The following is a 16,250-nucleotide window of genomic DNA, read 5'->3' on the forward strand; positions in this document are numbered from 1 at the left end:
TTTTTTTAATTTTTTATTGTGGGTTGTTCAAAACATTACAAATTTCTTTTTTTTTTTTTTGGATGGGCATGAGTGCTTATTATTTTATTCTCTTATCTGCATATTTACAAATTAAAAAGAAAAGAAATAGCAGAATTTTGCAGAAATAATCACAATGAGTGTACTAATGCATCAGCATTTACCAGCTAATCATCAACTTTAGGAACATAATTCATTGTAAGATCAACAATCTATGAATCTTCTAATTTCAATACACTATTTTGATACTTTCTTGTTCAGATTTTTAATTGAATGGGTTTCCATTTTTTAAGTGAAAATTAAATTATAAAACAGTATTTTAAGATAAAAATTTTAATAATACCACCTATTTACTCTAATGTACAACTGAGTACAGCCTTTTTCAAGTTGTATTTAATTCCATTATTCACTATTCTCTTATCTGAAAGAAACCTAAATGACCTGGTCTGTTTGTTTGTTTAATGGTGCCGAGGATCAAATCCTGGGCCTTGAGCATGCTTAGCTACTACGGAGCTAAATTGACAGTACCAAATGACATTGTTAAATACAAAAATTTTCAAATATATTATCATTTACAAGAGGATTCTTCTTTAAAAAGAATTCTCAGGTCAAACAAGGTAGCATGTTAAGACTGGGGCATACACAGGAAACAGAATTCCAAGTTCATTTGAACTTGGGATTCTTTTCTTGTAACATCTATACTTTCCTTTTAAGATTTGTGTGCTAGGGACAATACCTGAATTAATCTGTTCCATGTCCATTTCTGAATATTTGCCATTGCAGGTAATTCCATTTCTCAAAATGCCATAAAGAAATGAAACTTTTCATAGCACAAACACCATATTTAAAGTCCTCAAGTGTTGACTAGTATTTTTTACTTAATTATTAGTATTACTTTTTTTTAAACTTAGAAAATTCATTCAAAAGGTACTGGCAAAATCCCATAATACAACAATAAATATAATTTTAAGGGTGTCTCAATTATATTTTGCAAAAATGAAAGGAGCAAGAGGTTTTCTTGTACACAGAAAAAATGTTTAAAATTTTTTTAATCATATCCCTAAATCATTACAACTTCATTGACTGAAAAATTAAACACTAACTAGAAAATAGTACTAAGGAAGATTCTATTTTAGTTTTTTTTTCTTTAAGCCTGAAGTGGATTTTTCCATTTTTATCTACTGAAATTTGATTAAGAGAGTCCTAATCCAAATCACACCTGACAATTTATACACAGACACACGCATATTTTTAATATGTGTTTGTTTATGTATGATGTATCCCCTCAAAAGTAAACTATCAAAAAATTAGTGCAATGGATTCTAGTAAATTGAGACTTTACTTCATGTTATTTTGTAAGAGTAGCTATACATTGTTTTTTAATTTTTTTTTTTTTAGTTGTAAATGGATCTTTCATTTTATTTATTTATTTATTTGCGGGCTGAGGATCGAACCCAGGGCCTCACACAGGCCAGGCAAGTGCTCTACCACTGAGCCACAACTCCAGCCCCAAAAGTAGCTATACATTTTTGAAAAAATCCTACATCTTCCTCTGAAAGATATAATCTTTAAAGAGAAGACAGATTAAAATAAAATGTATTAACAATAATCTATTCATTTGAAGAAATTTCTACTGGAAAATTGCCTTATGTTGCCTGACTGAGTCAAGGCTGTATGAAATTCCAACATCAATAACTGACTGAATTTCAACAAGGAGAGCAGAAAAGATCAGGTAAAGAAGAATTTTGTTTATTGTAGGAAATATTTTCATGGCATTTGATAGAACTCAGAAGTATTTCTATGAAATGAGTTCAGATGTATGAAACTAAGTCAGCTAGGATGATATTCTTTTTTTTAATGAAAAAGAAATCAAACAACCAAAAGATGCATTTCTAACCACAAGAATGGGAAGTTACACTCCATGTATATATAATATGTCAAAATATACTCTACTGTCATGTATATCTAAGAATATAAAAAGAAAAAAAAAGGATACACTTCACATAATAAAATTTAAAAATGGGAGCCAAGGGACAAAATGAAAAAGATACCTAAACAATGAATTTAAGAAACTCTGATTTATCCATCTGACTTGTTGCTAATGGTCCTCTTTTGTCTTTCCATTTTTGTATACTTAAAACAGGTCTGATGATAATTGAAATAGCCTTGCAAGACTTATTAAAAGTAATTGTTGAAAGAATTTAAATACTTTATAAAATACTATTAACAAAAATAATTCTTACTTTTTTCTTGCTTCATTCAGTGAAAATGCCCTTTTAAATCAGTCTGTTTCTTAACACTGTTTCAAAGTCTTACTTTGTTAGCTTTCTTCTAAAGTGATACTCTTAGTTAATCACAATATTTCTGATTAAGAGACACAATTAATACTAGAACTGTTCCACCTGGGAAAAAAAAACAGATCTATAGCACAATTAGACCAGTTAAATCAAATTACGGATCATCCAATTGACATGTTTTGATAATCTAGGACTTTGCAAGTATCATTTTCAAATTATACTCTACTTCAGTGTGAGGTTTCTCATAGAAGTTGGAAAAATTTCATTTCTGTAAACACTTTCTGTGTTAGTTGTCTCTCTGAAAAGATTTTTTTATTTCCTTAAGAGAGCTGCTCCAGTGAAAATCATTTCTTATCTATGTATCAGGTCCAGACCCTCCCCCAAAAACTTAGTTTTTCTGTGAAAAGACAGAAATAGCCAAGTAATATGAAAGCTTCTGTAATCAAGATATTGTCTACTTATTATAAACATGTAATCACTCCCTATGGGGAAGCACTGATGAACTAAAAACGTTCTTAATTACTCATAGCTCGTCAGATGTGCTGTTCACCTTTGGTAATTCACATTCTTCGCTGGTTTGACAACTCTGGAGGATGTCTTTGTAGTGGTTCTTCAGATCCTCATACAAAGAAACAGTTTCTTGTGAGTGAGCCAAGGGCAACACCTTTTCATTCAATAATATCTGCACTTGAAATTCTTCCTGAGGAGTCTTGGCATTTTCACAATGGTAAAGCACAAATATTAGGTTGGAGGCATAAGGTACAATATGACCACTTCGGAACTTTCGATGAATTTGTTCCTTGTAATTATAAGCTGTTAGAGGCTCCTTGTCTTTGAAGTAGCCCATGAGAGAAAGTAGTGGAAGAAGGGTCTCTGCATGACCAAACTGAAGGACGATTGGAGAAGAAACTGGCTGAGACTTAGTATGCTCAAGATTCTGGGTTTGGTGTCTAGTACTTTGCTTCTCTTCAACTGCTTTGTCCAGGTGCTGAAAGATATCCTGAAAGAGGGTGCAGCTGGATCGACTATTAATGGTATATCCATATCCTCTTTTCCAATATTGTTTCAGATCATTTAGATATTCTAATACCTTTGCATCATCTATGTCAAAAACATCACACCAAGGAGATTTGACACCTCTAATTGCCAGGTCAAATGAACAGGTGAAAAAAGCTACCTGAATTAAATCTGCATTTAAATTGTTTACCGGCACTTGCAAAACAGCTGCAACTTTTTTTAAAATGCTCTGCATTTCTGGTCCAGTTTTGAAGGCTTCTACATGATAAAGAGCTGTAGCATTCCTTTCCACTTCAGTTAAGAACTTCTTACAATGATCAAAGAACCTCATTAGTTTGTCATTTATGCTTGGAGGTCCACACTCCATATCTGAGACGTCGGGCGGCGACAACCCAGGATGGTAGTGCTCCCACAGCCCCCGCAAGAAGGCGGCGCCGCTGTCCACGCAGCGGTGCTTGGAGCTGGTGATCAGTCGCAGGCGGCTGTAGTTCTCCCGGCTGAAGAGAGCTGGGAAGAGGGAGGCCAGTCGCAGCGCCAGCTGTCGCATGTCCTGCCGCCCTTTCTCCACCAACTGCCCATCCATCCAGTCCGCGTACCACAGCGGCCAGTCAGCCAGCGCGGCGCCCAGGCCGCGATCGCTGGCATTGCCCGGCCTATCATCCCCCGGCCCGCGGGCCTGCAGCATCCCGTGCAGCTGCCTCAGCTTGCGGATCTGCTTGGCCGTGGGGTAGCGGGTACCATGGCGGATGAGGGCCACCAGCTGCACCGGGGTGCAGCTCCCCTCCAGCAGCTCTGGGTCCCGCTGCGGCGCCTCGGGGTCCGACAGTAGTCCGGGGTTGACATCTTCGTAGCGAGTCTTGGTGCCGAAGTAGGGGCTGAGCGCCGAAGCCACCTGGTCCTTCGGCTCCTGGAGAGAGCAGCGCGCGAGCGACGAAAGCAGCGCCGCAGCCAGGGCCGCGGTGGGCGCTACGGAGGCCCTGAGGAGGCGGCAGGGACCACAAAGCCACAAATTTCTTGACATATCATATTCCACACTTTGATTCAAGTGGGTTATGAACTCCCACCTTCACCCCATACACAGATATAAGGGAGGTGACTCAAAACAGAGTAGGGAGGAAGAACATGAGAAGAAGATTATCACTAAACAGGGAAGAGAGGTGGGAGGGAATGGGAGGGAGAAGGGGAATTGCATGGAAGATGGAAGGAGACCCTCATCATTATACAAAATACATATATGATAGTGTGAGGGGGAAGGAAAAAAAAGAGAGAGAGAAATGTGTCACAGTAGATTGGGTAGAGAGAGGTGATGGGAGGGGAGGGGAAAGGAGGGGGGATAGGGAGGGCAGCAGAATACAACAGACACTAGTATTGCTGTATGTATATACGTGGCTATATAACCAATGTGATCCTGCAATCTGTACACATGGAAAAATGAGAATTCATACCCCATTGAATCAAATATATGATATGTCAAGATCATTGTATTGTCTCGAGCAATTAATAAAAAATAAAAATTAAAAAAGTCAGTTCTTTATAACTAGTGTTTTACTCTATTTTTCTACATGTCAGTATATTTTTAAAGTACATATACATAATTTTGCATAATTTACAAGATTGTGCTGCATAAAGATTGGCAGTATACTATTATAAATTTTATTCTTTGGATTTATTCTTGTTGACCCACTTTTAAAATCTTTTTAAGAAAATACTTGAAACATCTTGTTTAATTGTAATTTTGAAGAGAAAATATTTTTCAGTGAAAAATATTCTGGGAAAAGTTATATTCATAATTGACTATCAGGGACTATGATGTGGACAAGAGAAAAATGATTATCCCTGTTAGAGGATAATCTGCCATCGAAGACAAATGCACAACTGCATAACCCTGGTGCAGTCATAAACTCATTATAAAATATTTACAACCTGCTATACACACTAGCTGCTCCTCTAGGTATTGGGTATACCTCAGTGAACAAAAGAGATAAATATTCTTGCTTTTATGAAAGTTATATTCTAACAGTGTATTTCATTCAGCATATGAAATAAACTGGTAATTGATAACAAAAGGAAGGTTAAAAAAATTAAAGCTGCAGACTGTGGGTGTTTGAAGTCTACATGAGTGTGTTGGGGGAGGAGCTCTCCACTCCTTGAGAAAAGACCTGGTCAGTGAAGATGTCAAGGAAGTAGGAGAATTAGCTCTGTATCTGAGAAGAGTAGCAGGAATGTACCTGAGAACAAGACACCCAGGAGGCTAGTGTGGTTACAATGATGAAAGTGAAGACATGTTAGTCAGCAACTGCTCGTGTGGACATTTGGGGTTCTTGGCCAGGTCTTTGGATCTTATCCTGAGTAAAATGTGGTGTCTTTACAATGTTGTGAGCAAAGGAATGACATGGTCATTTGGCTGCCTTGAAAACAGAATCGGGCAGGAAAGAGTAAAAGCCAGTATGAGGTGAGATGGAAGTGTTTGCATGGCAGTTCTGCAGTTAACTGGCGAATGAACTTCCTAGGAAAGCTCCTAGGAAGGAAACATTCAAGGAGGAGTCTTGTCTTCTACTAAATATGGAAATGCCAGACCTCCTGGCAGGTAAATACTGTGGTTTGTACTGGGAGAAAGTACTTATTATGGAAAAAAAATGGACAGAATATACTTGTTTCTATAATTGCTTGGTAAGTAAGCCTGAAAAATATAGATCTGTTGGATCTAGTTCCATGTATTATATAATGTAATTATATAACTTTATGAGTAAAAATGGTGATATTCTATTATCTACATGTCTCTTACATTAAGGAGACCTTATACTTCCTTAGAAATCTCATCTGCTACTTGAAACACATACAATTTGATGAGATGAAAAAATGACATAGGAAGTCACCCTGGGCATCTTGGAATTATGCCTGATTCATCTATATATTATACTTATTTGCATCATTGGAATTATTACTAAGCTCAAAAGTGGATCAAATCTCTGATTCTTGGGAATCTCATGTGACAGTCCAATCCTGGGGTTTGTTGCCTCTAACAATAACTCAGGGAAGAGATAGGTGGCTCCTGTCAGGAAAATAGCAACAATGATGGTGAAAATTTTCAAATTATAAATAGTGTGTATAGTATTCTTAGTTGTAAACTGTAAAAAATTAGTGGATTCAAGAAAAACTTCAAATGTTTAATCTGAATGAATGATGTGGCTGTGTTCTAAAACAGATGATTCTGCAAATAGATTGTGGGGACTGGAGACAGCTTAGTTTTATAACTGCCAAATTTGACACACGTATTAGACATCAGTGTCTAATCTACTTAACATATCTACTCAACATAGTAGGCAAAACACAATTTTTGGTGTCAGGCACATGAAATATACAAAGCTGGAAGGAAATCTTGGATGGAAGTATATATCTGGGAAATTGAGATCATATTGAGGACCCTGGGTGAGAGATATAACCAAAGGTGTATAAACAGAAAAAATAAGTAGGCCAAAAACTAAGCCCTGAGGCATGACATTAAAAGTGTATAAAGAAGAGGAACTGACAAGAGAGACTATCAAGGAACAGCACACTTGGTAGGATGAAATGAATAGGATGTATTGAAAGCTGGGTGCAGGAGATGGCAATATTTCAGAAGCCATGGCAGATGTGGTGATTTTTGACAAGTGCAGGTTAGTGGAAGGTGAATCCTTCCTTCCATGATACATTTTCTTCAAACTGACACATGATTAAGTGACTGTGCATGGACTTGATTTAACACACACACACACACACACACACACACACACCCCTCTGTAGTATCTCAGCTTCAAGGAAACTTAAATATAAATTTAAGCATTCAACTGCGTCTAACCAAAGAGTCAAACTCCTTGGATTTATTTGTTCTAGCTTTTTTGATCGTTCATAAAACATTCCTGCTTTCTTTTCAGTGTTTTAGTATTTTAAGTTTCCAAAATTGGCTTGTTTTTATTTCATAAGGATTCATTTATCATCTAAAATCGCTCTCCTTAATTTTCACACTGATAACACAGTAAGTGACATAGATAGGGTACATATTAAAGAAAAATAAATGAGAAGAGAGATAATGAATAAAAACATCTTCTATGACAGTTCAATTCTATGCAGTTTTATTCATTTTCCTGGAATTGTGGTGCACAGGCCTCAGAATTTGGGCAAAGTCAGAGAACGTGTATTTCAAGGGCCATGCACATTAAATGAGAGCTGAGCAGGGATTCTCTGCAAAGCCATTAGCAATTTTCTCAAGCACAGTTGTTAAGAACCTTTTAGAATTAATGCTTTGCTGTTTGTGGCATTTAATATTGCCATCATCTGAATGTCTATTTCTCTTCAAAATTCTTTTGTTGAAATGTATGTTGAATTCTTATATTGAAACCTCTGTCTGCGGTGATGTAAGTCCTTTTAGGAGGTGATTAGGTAATTTGGTGAATCCCTCATAAAAGGGATTAGTGTCATTATTAAAAAAACTGAACAATATAATAGGTAAAGAAATTGACAATTAATACCCCCGTTTCCTGTTTTTTTCCCATAATTTTGTATAATTTATTCTAAGAAAATGTAAGTTAAAATTCCCTCAAAAATTATACTAATTATAACTTGAGAGATTAAGGCAATTGCAGAAGAGGTAAAATGAAAAGGAATGCTAATGAAAGGTAAGACAGGAATGAATGAACAGTATTTGGAATACAAGGAGCAATTTACAAAACAGCAGACATTTTAAAGAACAAAGAAATTAAGATTTTAAATAACATTTCAAAGGTAGCAACAATACTAACATTCTCTGTAATTTTTTGAAAATTTGTTTTGCATTAGCTTTCCATTACCCTCACATCACAACCTTTCTGAGTACCTCATAAGAGCCATAACTAAATGTCCAGCATTGTTATGTCCACCCAGGAAATATACCTAATTCTAAGACTTAGGGACTACCTAATGATTCATAATTATGTTAAATTGTTGCATGTATCAGTAAACTGGTAATTCAATGACATTACTATAGAAGGTATTTCTACTGCACTAATGTAAATGTTAAATGCATATTTCTACATATAGTTTAATAATTGTTAAACACAAGTATTTGTTTTCACACAAAAAATTTTCTTCCCAAAACACCCCATGCTCCCATCATGCCTGGTAGACATCCTCCTGTCCTAGCAAATGGAAAGTGAAAATAAAATCACTGGACTCAGTGTTACAAATGCCCTTTCCATCTTATGTGTACTTTTCAACTCATAGAAAATAAGAATAAACTCCATTTTTGGCAGCATTTTCCAAAATATAATCAGAGAGATGCTAGTAAACACTTAACTTTAAATTGGTTTTCTCAAAACTTTTGAGCACCGAAATTGAATATTTGTTCACACTGTAAATCTAGTCTTCGGTATCTTTTAAATGTCAATACTAAAAACTTAAATTGGCTGCTTCAGTCGGTAAATGCAGTTGACATATACTCAGCAACAGCTTATTTTTATTACTTGGAATAAGACACATTGCTGTTATTTTTAAATTTTTATAAAGGAAAAAAAATAATTTTGGTGGAGTTATTAGAATGATATAAATTGAGGCATGCCCCATGACTTTGCTTTTACAGTTAACAATACCCCAAAATGAGGCAAAGCACGTGAATCCTTCTGTCCAAGCCCTTTTATGCAAATGAAGCCAAGAAATATCTTCACTGTGTAGGCTCAGCCTAAATTCCATTGTTGAAAAGCTTGGGACAGCAGCTCTATCTATGGAGATCAATTTATGGAATCTCTCTTTTTTTTTTTCAACATCTCTTAAGATCATAAAAATGATCATAGTTTTGGTCTTGATATTTGCCTTTTATTTTAGGAAAATAAACAGAAGAAAACATACACATACATACACAAACATTCACCACATTGTTTATGAAAGAATGGGTAATGTCCATTATAGCACTGAAATTCACTGAATGAATATAATGCAGTCACCTTAAAAAATTGAAGAATTTCAAATGAATCAAAAAATAATTATAGTACTCTCATTGAAATATGTCAGCTCAGATTTTTATGTCAAATGTCCACATTTTCAAATTTATGTATGTATAAATTATAGCAAATATATGTTTGCATGTTTTTACCTTTTCATTTGTGTATTTTACTTTTCATTTGTGTATTTATATTTTTATATAATGGGAACATATGGAGATGATAAAATAGTTATTTTTACGAGAGAGAATGATACATATTTTCATCTTAATTTATCACATTTTCTATTTAAAATATTTTGTAATTTAAGTAAAGATAATTTTATATTATCCAACATCAGAATCTTATTATTTATCATCAGAATTGACATAAAAAGTAACTATATTTTGTGCTAGTTACCCATGTTCTTGAGTCAATCAGCACTGAATAGCTAATTTTAAATATTTTTGTCAATTCAGGATAACACCTATGATCTTCATTAAGTTTTTTTTAAAATATTTATTATTTAGGTGTTGCTGGTCACAACACAATGCCTTTATTTTTATGTGGTGCTGAGGATTGAATCCGGTTCCGCCCTTGCTAGGCTAATGCTCTACCGCTGAGCCACAATCCCAGCCCCTTAATTAAGGTTTTTATCACATGTTAAACTCCTATAAAAATTGTAATCTTTCAAGGGTTTTACATTCAACAACTTTATTTTCAAGTCAAAGTTTTAATGTATTTTTAGATATTTCTTATAAAATTATAATCTCTGTAAAACTCATTTTTGAGATTAGAAGGAAAAGGTAGATGATTGAGGACAACCAGCAAGTGATTTTAATTTGAGTTTTGGATAGGGATGAAAACATATTTGCATTTTTATACTTATGTCATTTTCAAAAGAAAACAATTTTGATTTTAGATAAATGGGATTTTCTTTTTAATTCTACTTGGAGTAAAACCAACTTGGAATTTTCACTTGATTTTTGAAATATCACCACATATTTTTTGAACCATTGGCAAATGTTTCCAGTTTATAAAGTCATTCCTATTGTATTGAGCTTTTGCTTCTCCTATATCTTTAGATAAATTGGAAAACAAGAGCAATACCCACTGTATTGAATATTTTTAATGGTATGGTTGAAATTTGTAATTTGAAATTCATAAATTCAAAGAACATTTATCTATAGCTTGATTTTACACTTGATGCTTCATAGCAATTTATAAAATATAGAAAGGAAAATCCTTCTTCCTATCATTCACAGCACTGTTCTTTATACTTAAGTAAAACATAGAAACTTAAGTATCAAATTCATATGCCCTCTAATTGTTGCCTTAGTCTTTTTGGTACCAGGAATTGAACTCAACCCAGGGGCGGCCACAGCCCATTTTTATATTTTATTTAGAGATAGGATCTCACTGAGTTACTTAGGGCCTTGCTAAGTTGTTGTGGCTGGCTTAGAACTTGAGATCCTCCTGTCTCAGCCTCCCAAATCACTGGGATTACAGGCATGTCCCACTGTGCCCAGCATTGCCTTAGTCTTTAAATTATACACCTAACTCTTGAAGAGAAGACCCATGGACCCCAAGTAACTTCAGCATTGGTAGGGCCAGTTCTTGGCAATCCCAATAGAAAGGATTTATGTGTGTTGCACAAAGTAGTAGGTGGAAGTTAATTAGAAACAGACTAGGGATACACAGGATAGGCCTTCTCATGAGAGAATAGGGTAGCTATTACAGACTCCAGGTTTTTTAAGGGATTTGGGTCCCTTTCATCTTACTTCAGTTTTTCATACTACATTAAGTGGTTTGTTACCCTTTGTAGAGACTTCAGAAAATCTTTGGGTCCTGATGGTTGAAAGGTGACTGTAACCAGTTTTTGGTGATGATCTGTCACAACAAAGAGAGTTATGAGGGCCTGATAATGAGATCTTGAAACAATACTTCCTGTAATGTATTATAATTGACTCTCTAAGGAGGTTGGAAATACCATTTTCCATTTTCCTAATGCTTGTCTGCTTTGACAAAATTTTCTGTTATCCCGAATCCTGTGATCTATGGACTGATTGTCTTTGATGTGTATGTCTACTCACGTGCTCATGACTGACCCCTAACACAACCAAGAATAGATCCTAATGCTTATACTCTCACACAAATATACCTTCCAAGCAAATTTTCAAGTAAATACAAATTACAAAATGAATAATTTCATGTTTATAACATTAATTTGAAAGATATCAATTTACTGAACCTCAACTGCAATGTCACGCTTGAGAGTGAAGATGTAGCAATATTAACTTACACTTAATTGGTATTTCTAATTTGATGTTACTAAAACAAAGAAAGAGTAATTCCAAAGAAAATATGTTTATGTAATTACAAATATTTTAAATATCTTTTTGCACTGCATTATTAACAAACAAAAAAGTCATTTTTTTACCAAAGTTTTTCCAGATATTAGTACCTTTGTGAAGATTGTAAGGCACAGCCCAATGGTTATGAGCACTATACAAGTTCAAAGTTTTTCCTTTAATGATCTATTGACTGGAATGAACTCCCAAATATAAAATCTTGGAGAAAGAAATGAGAAAACTGTACCATAATATGTGAAAACTGTTTAAAACATTTTAGATCAGCATCTGAATGAAAAGAATGTATATACTTAATGAGAATACAAACTATTGTGTAAAATAATTATAAAATACATTTATTTATATTAATTATAAGAGTATGTATTAGAAAACTTTATATACTCTGATATTTTAATGTGCTATTTGTTGTATATACTTACTTATTCTTGTATAATTTGTAGTTCTCCAAAGCTCTGTTGAGCTTCCACTTATTCTTGGACTCCAGTTTGAGCGATGATGACCATATCAGTGTGATAATTCCCTTCTCTTTGACTCTCTCTCTCTCATTGATTTCATGTGTATCTTATTCCATGCTATAATACAGTGAACTAATAATGCATTGAATTTGAAAAGAAATTAATTGAATTCAAATTTCTCTATATTACAGACCACAAATATTCTATATTCAGAATGAATTTGAAGAAACTTATCTGATAATATGAGAGGATAACCACTGATCCCACCAATGATTTGGTTAATATTAGATAATTTCTACTGTCAGATCATTAGGAAAGTGTATGGTTTGGTATTTATGATCTTACTTATTTTATGATGATCATTTAAACTAAACAATAACTATACTTAAGATTTGTGCTTGGTCATTAATTAAAATTTGATTCCTAAAGAGGTATGAAAGAACTCAACAAATGTTCTAAATTAATTACACTTATACCAGGTGATACATTTGGAGTGTTTCTTTCTTTCTTTTTTTTTTTTTAAATGCTGTCTGTTTATTTTGTTGCTTAAATCAAAACATTCCATGAATGATTGCCTTAAATAACTTCAACGGCCTCACTGATATATACTGAAGAAGAGGGAAAGCCCTACTACTCTCTGCCACAAAAATCATTTGATATAACTAATGACATGCAAACATAATTTGCAAAAGCAGACCATTATCACGATATGAAATAAAAAAGTTGACTGAGCAAATAGATTTGACATCTTTGAAATAGAAAATGTACCCTTATAATTATCCTGTGCCAAACCTGGGAAATCTTGGCGATATCTACAAGCCTTCTCAATTTATGATTGAAACAAAGGTCTAGAGAAGTTAAGTTCTCAGTTCAATGTCACTGAGCAAAGATTCTTCTACATATGTTATTTTAGAATAAATTGTCTACTTTCAATTTTTTTTAAAAAAATAGATACCACATACTTTTTGCTTATTCAGGATTTTCAAGTAAAAGAGTTACTCCTTAATTGTATCAATTACTATTTAATCAGTTGTTTTTCTGGTATGATGTTATAACTTTTTTTCCTTTGAATATTCACCCATTGCACTGAAAGGCTTAGCAAGGTGTGAAAATCACAGATTCACAAATGTGGCACTAAGGCATAATTCACAAAGAGATCACAATTTAAGAAAACTAAATATTCATGCCAAATCAGAATAGCCACCTTTGAGTGCCAAACATACATTTACATTTCACCATAAGTATTCCCAAAATGTCTCTTTTCTATCTTTGTTAAATCATGTTTACTCCCAAGATGCACTGGTTTCTTAATATTTAGCATTCACAGTACAACTGCAATTAGTTACATTCATATGGGTCACAATAGTTATTCTGTGTTCAAGACTCCCCAGAATCATGATTGACTAAAATGAGGTAGATGAACTTTTAAGAGTTTTCTTGGTTGGGACTAATTTCCTTTAGATCTTGAGCATTCTATTTGTTTTAAAATGGAATTCCAAAATATTTAGCAAAAGATTGAAAATGTCTAAGCTCTTTGCCTAAAAATGGAAAAATATAGTTTTAAAAGGTTATTATGAAAGTTGCTTTACCTCATTTCAATTTAAAAACAGAATAAAAGCATCAAATTACAAAACCACTACATATCTTAAAGTTGACAAATAACCCAACATCTTTGAACATTCAAAGAGACCCTTGCTCTAGTTCTGGCTTGGGAGTGTGTAGACTCAGAGGCATCTGGTTAGCTCATTCAGGGGCCAGACCAGCTGCTGCCCCTTAACCTTTGACCCTAAATTTTAAGTCTCCTCCAGAGTTCAGGACTGAAGGCTGGTTTCTTCATAGGAGCCTTTCACTGAGATCTCAATCAGACAGATCAGGTTTCAAACAGAGGCTGGAAGTGCAGGCCCATAAGGATAAAACAGGCTGCAGTGGACAAAGTTGGAAACAAGTGTTGAGCCCCATTCTTGAGCAGACTTAGACTATGAGGCGAGCCTAGATAGACCAACCAGGCCATAGCCCCATGGATCTTCAGGTTTCCGGGGGCAGACTGGGCACCAAACCAGCTAAAGGCCCCGGTGCGGGTCCACGAGAGACTTCTGAGAAAGCTGGCAGGCCACCACGGATCTTTGTCTTTTTACGCGGAGCCATGGGCGAGGCGCCCAAGAACTTGCTGAAAGAGCTCGACTTCTTCAAGCCACGGGCCAGGTCCTGGAGCATCAGATCGTCGGCCAGGACACCCAGAAACGCGCTGGTGGTGGAACTGAGGATCGTGGCGGCCACTTGCACTGGATGCCGGGTAGCAAGGCTACCACTTCCACCACTGGTAGCATCTGGCTCCGTCGCTCCTCGCAGGCCTGGGTCACCAAGCAGGCGTCGCACCGCATAAGAGGAGCCAGGACGCAGATACTGGTAGGCTCGACGTCCGCTGTGGTCACGGACGTGCACTTGAGCACCCAGACGCACCACCAACAGCACGGCGGCGTCCTCGTGGCCGTGCAGAGCGGCTAGGTGCAGCGGTGTGTAGCCGCCATGCGAGCGCGCGTTCACGTCGATTGGCGCGCCACCACGACGCGCGACCTCCACCAGCTGCAGCGCCATCTCACGGTCGCCGCTCTTGGCGGCCCAATGTAGGGCCGTGAAGCCAGATATAAAGTCGCGCTTGGCAGCTAGGCCGCGGTCCCGCAGTAGCAGCCCGTGAAGCTGGTGGGTCCAGCGGCCAGTGGCCGCCCGCACTAGCCACTCGTGCTCAGTAGGCTCCAGGGGCACGGCGGACGGCGGCGGCGCGGTGGGCATCTCCTCGGTGTCAGGGCTCAGCAGACGCGGGCCACTGCGCGACAGGCGCCTTAGGTGCGGGGAACGACCGGGTCCCAAGTGGAGGCCCAGGCCCGACTCCTCAACTGAGAGCCGCCTCAGGAGCAGCGGGGAGCTCCGAGGGCTGGGCTCCTCAGACAGCTGCCGGCGCAGGCCTTGCTCCTCTGCTCGGACCCGGAGCGTGGCGGGGCCCAGGACGCAGCGTACCGGCAGCATGCAGGGCTTCGGAGGCGGCGCGCGCGGAGCGGGTGGCGGCGGCCCTTTCGCGGCCCCGGGTTCCAGGTCTGGTGGCTCTGCGCCGGGAGAGGTTTCCTCCGACGGCGTGCTAACCGGCGAGGCCACCTCCGCGGAGGATCCCTCTGAGGACAGAGCTAGCTCAAAGGCTGGAACCCGGGGGTCCGCGGGATCCTCGGGGTGCTGGGCCGAGCCTAACAACGGCACCCCAGTGGGCTGGGTGGGTTCAGAGGCCGGATCCCCGGGGGTGTCCCGGAGCTCTGATGGCGGGGCCAGGTCCTCCGGTGATTCTATGGACGGCTGCGCCGAGGCCGAGTGCGCAGCTCCCGGGCCAGAGTTCTCCCCTAGCGAGACGGAAGTGGCCTTCGACGGAGGGGTTGGTGCCCCAGGGATGCAGGGGGCCAGGGGCTCTGGTCCCTCCGAGGGCCGAGGCTTCTTCCTCAGCACCACGAACTTGACGCCGTCCAGCTCCTTCACCACCGCCACGTCGTTGACGAATTGCTTGAAGCGGTCCCTGCGGGCTGCGCGGCCGCGCGGGTCGCCGGCATCCAGCAGCGGCTTGAAGCGGCTCAGCAGCTCCGAGTTGCGCACCTTCCCGCCGCGCTCCTGCAGGAAGCCCAGCACTGCCGCCTGGCTCACCCCGGCAGCGGCGGCCGCAGCGGCAGCGGCAGCGGCCAGCGCCATGGTCCGGCCCAGCCGCGGAGGGAAGGCGCGGCAGCCGCCTCCCCCGGGTCCCGGGTCCCCGCGGCGGGGCAGGTGGACGCCGCGGCGCTTCCCGGGACACGCGGGATCCGGGTTTCCGGGAGTGAAGTCCGCCGCGGCTGGCTCACCTGGTGATTGTCCCCGAAGAAGGAGCTCGGTCACGCCTGCGCCGTGGGGCCAGGATGTCTCCCGGCGGAGGGCACAGGGGGCCGCGGCGAGGGGCCCCCGCCAGCGCCCCGCCGGACCCCCAGCCTCAGGGCTGGATTTCTGTCTTTATGTTCTGTCCAATGGGCGCCGGGCTCCATGCCCCGTGCGCGGTGCTCGCCTTACAGGTGACAGCTGCCACTGGCACCGCGGAGGGAATGGGGGAGCGGAAATTGTCCACCTTCCCCCCCACCCCAAACCCAGAATTAAAGG

General features: G+C 39.0%; 2 protein-coding genes across 2 annotated transcripts; both read right to left on the minus strand.

The window, feature by feature from the left end:
- Positions 1–1,751: 1,751 nt before the first annotated feature.
- LOC124107599 (multiple inositol polyphosphate phosphatase 1) lies at positions 1,752–8,822 on the minus strand. The gene has a single exon (XM_046465768.2). The coding sequence runs from the start codon at positions 4,351–4,353 to the stop codon at positions 2,839–2,841; it is 1,515 nt and encodes a 504-aa protein (XP_046321724.1). The 5' UTR covers positions 4,354–8,822; the 3' UTR covers positions 1,752–2,838.
- A 1,137-nt stretch (positions 8,823–9,959) lies between these two features.
- On the minus strand, positions 9,960–16,234 carry LOC124107600 (ankyrin repeat domain-containing protein SOWAHA-like). Its single transcript, XM_046465769.2, has one exon. It carries the CDS (start codon positions 15,813–15,815, stop codon positions 14,115–14,117), a length of 1,701 nt encoding a protein of 566 aa, XP_046321725.1. The 5' UTR covers positions 15,816–16,234; the 3' UTR covers positions 9,960–14,114.
- Positions 16,235–16,250: the final 16 nt, after the last annotated feature.

The sequence above is a fragment of the Marmota monax genome, unplaced genomic scaffold (assembly GCF_021218885.2).
Source record: "Marmota monax isolate L192 unplaced genomic scaffold, Marmota_monax_Labrador192_F-V1.1 WCK01_AAM20220418_F8-fsc02373, whole genome shotgun sequence".
Classification (NCBI taxonomy): Eukaryota; Metazoa; Chordata; class Mammalia; order Rodentia; family Sciuridae; genus Marmota; species Marmota monax.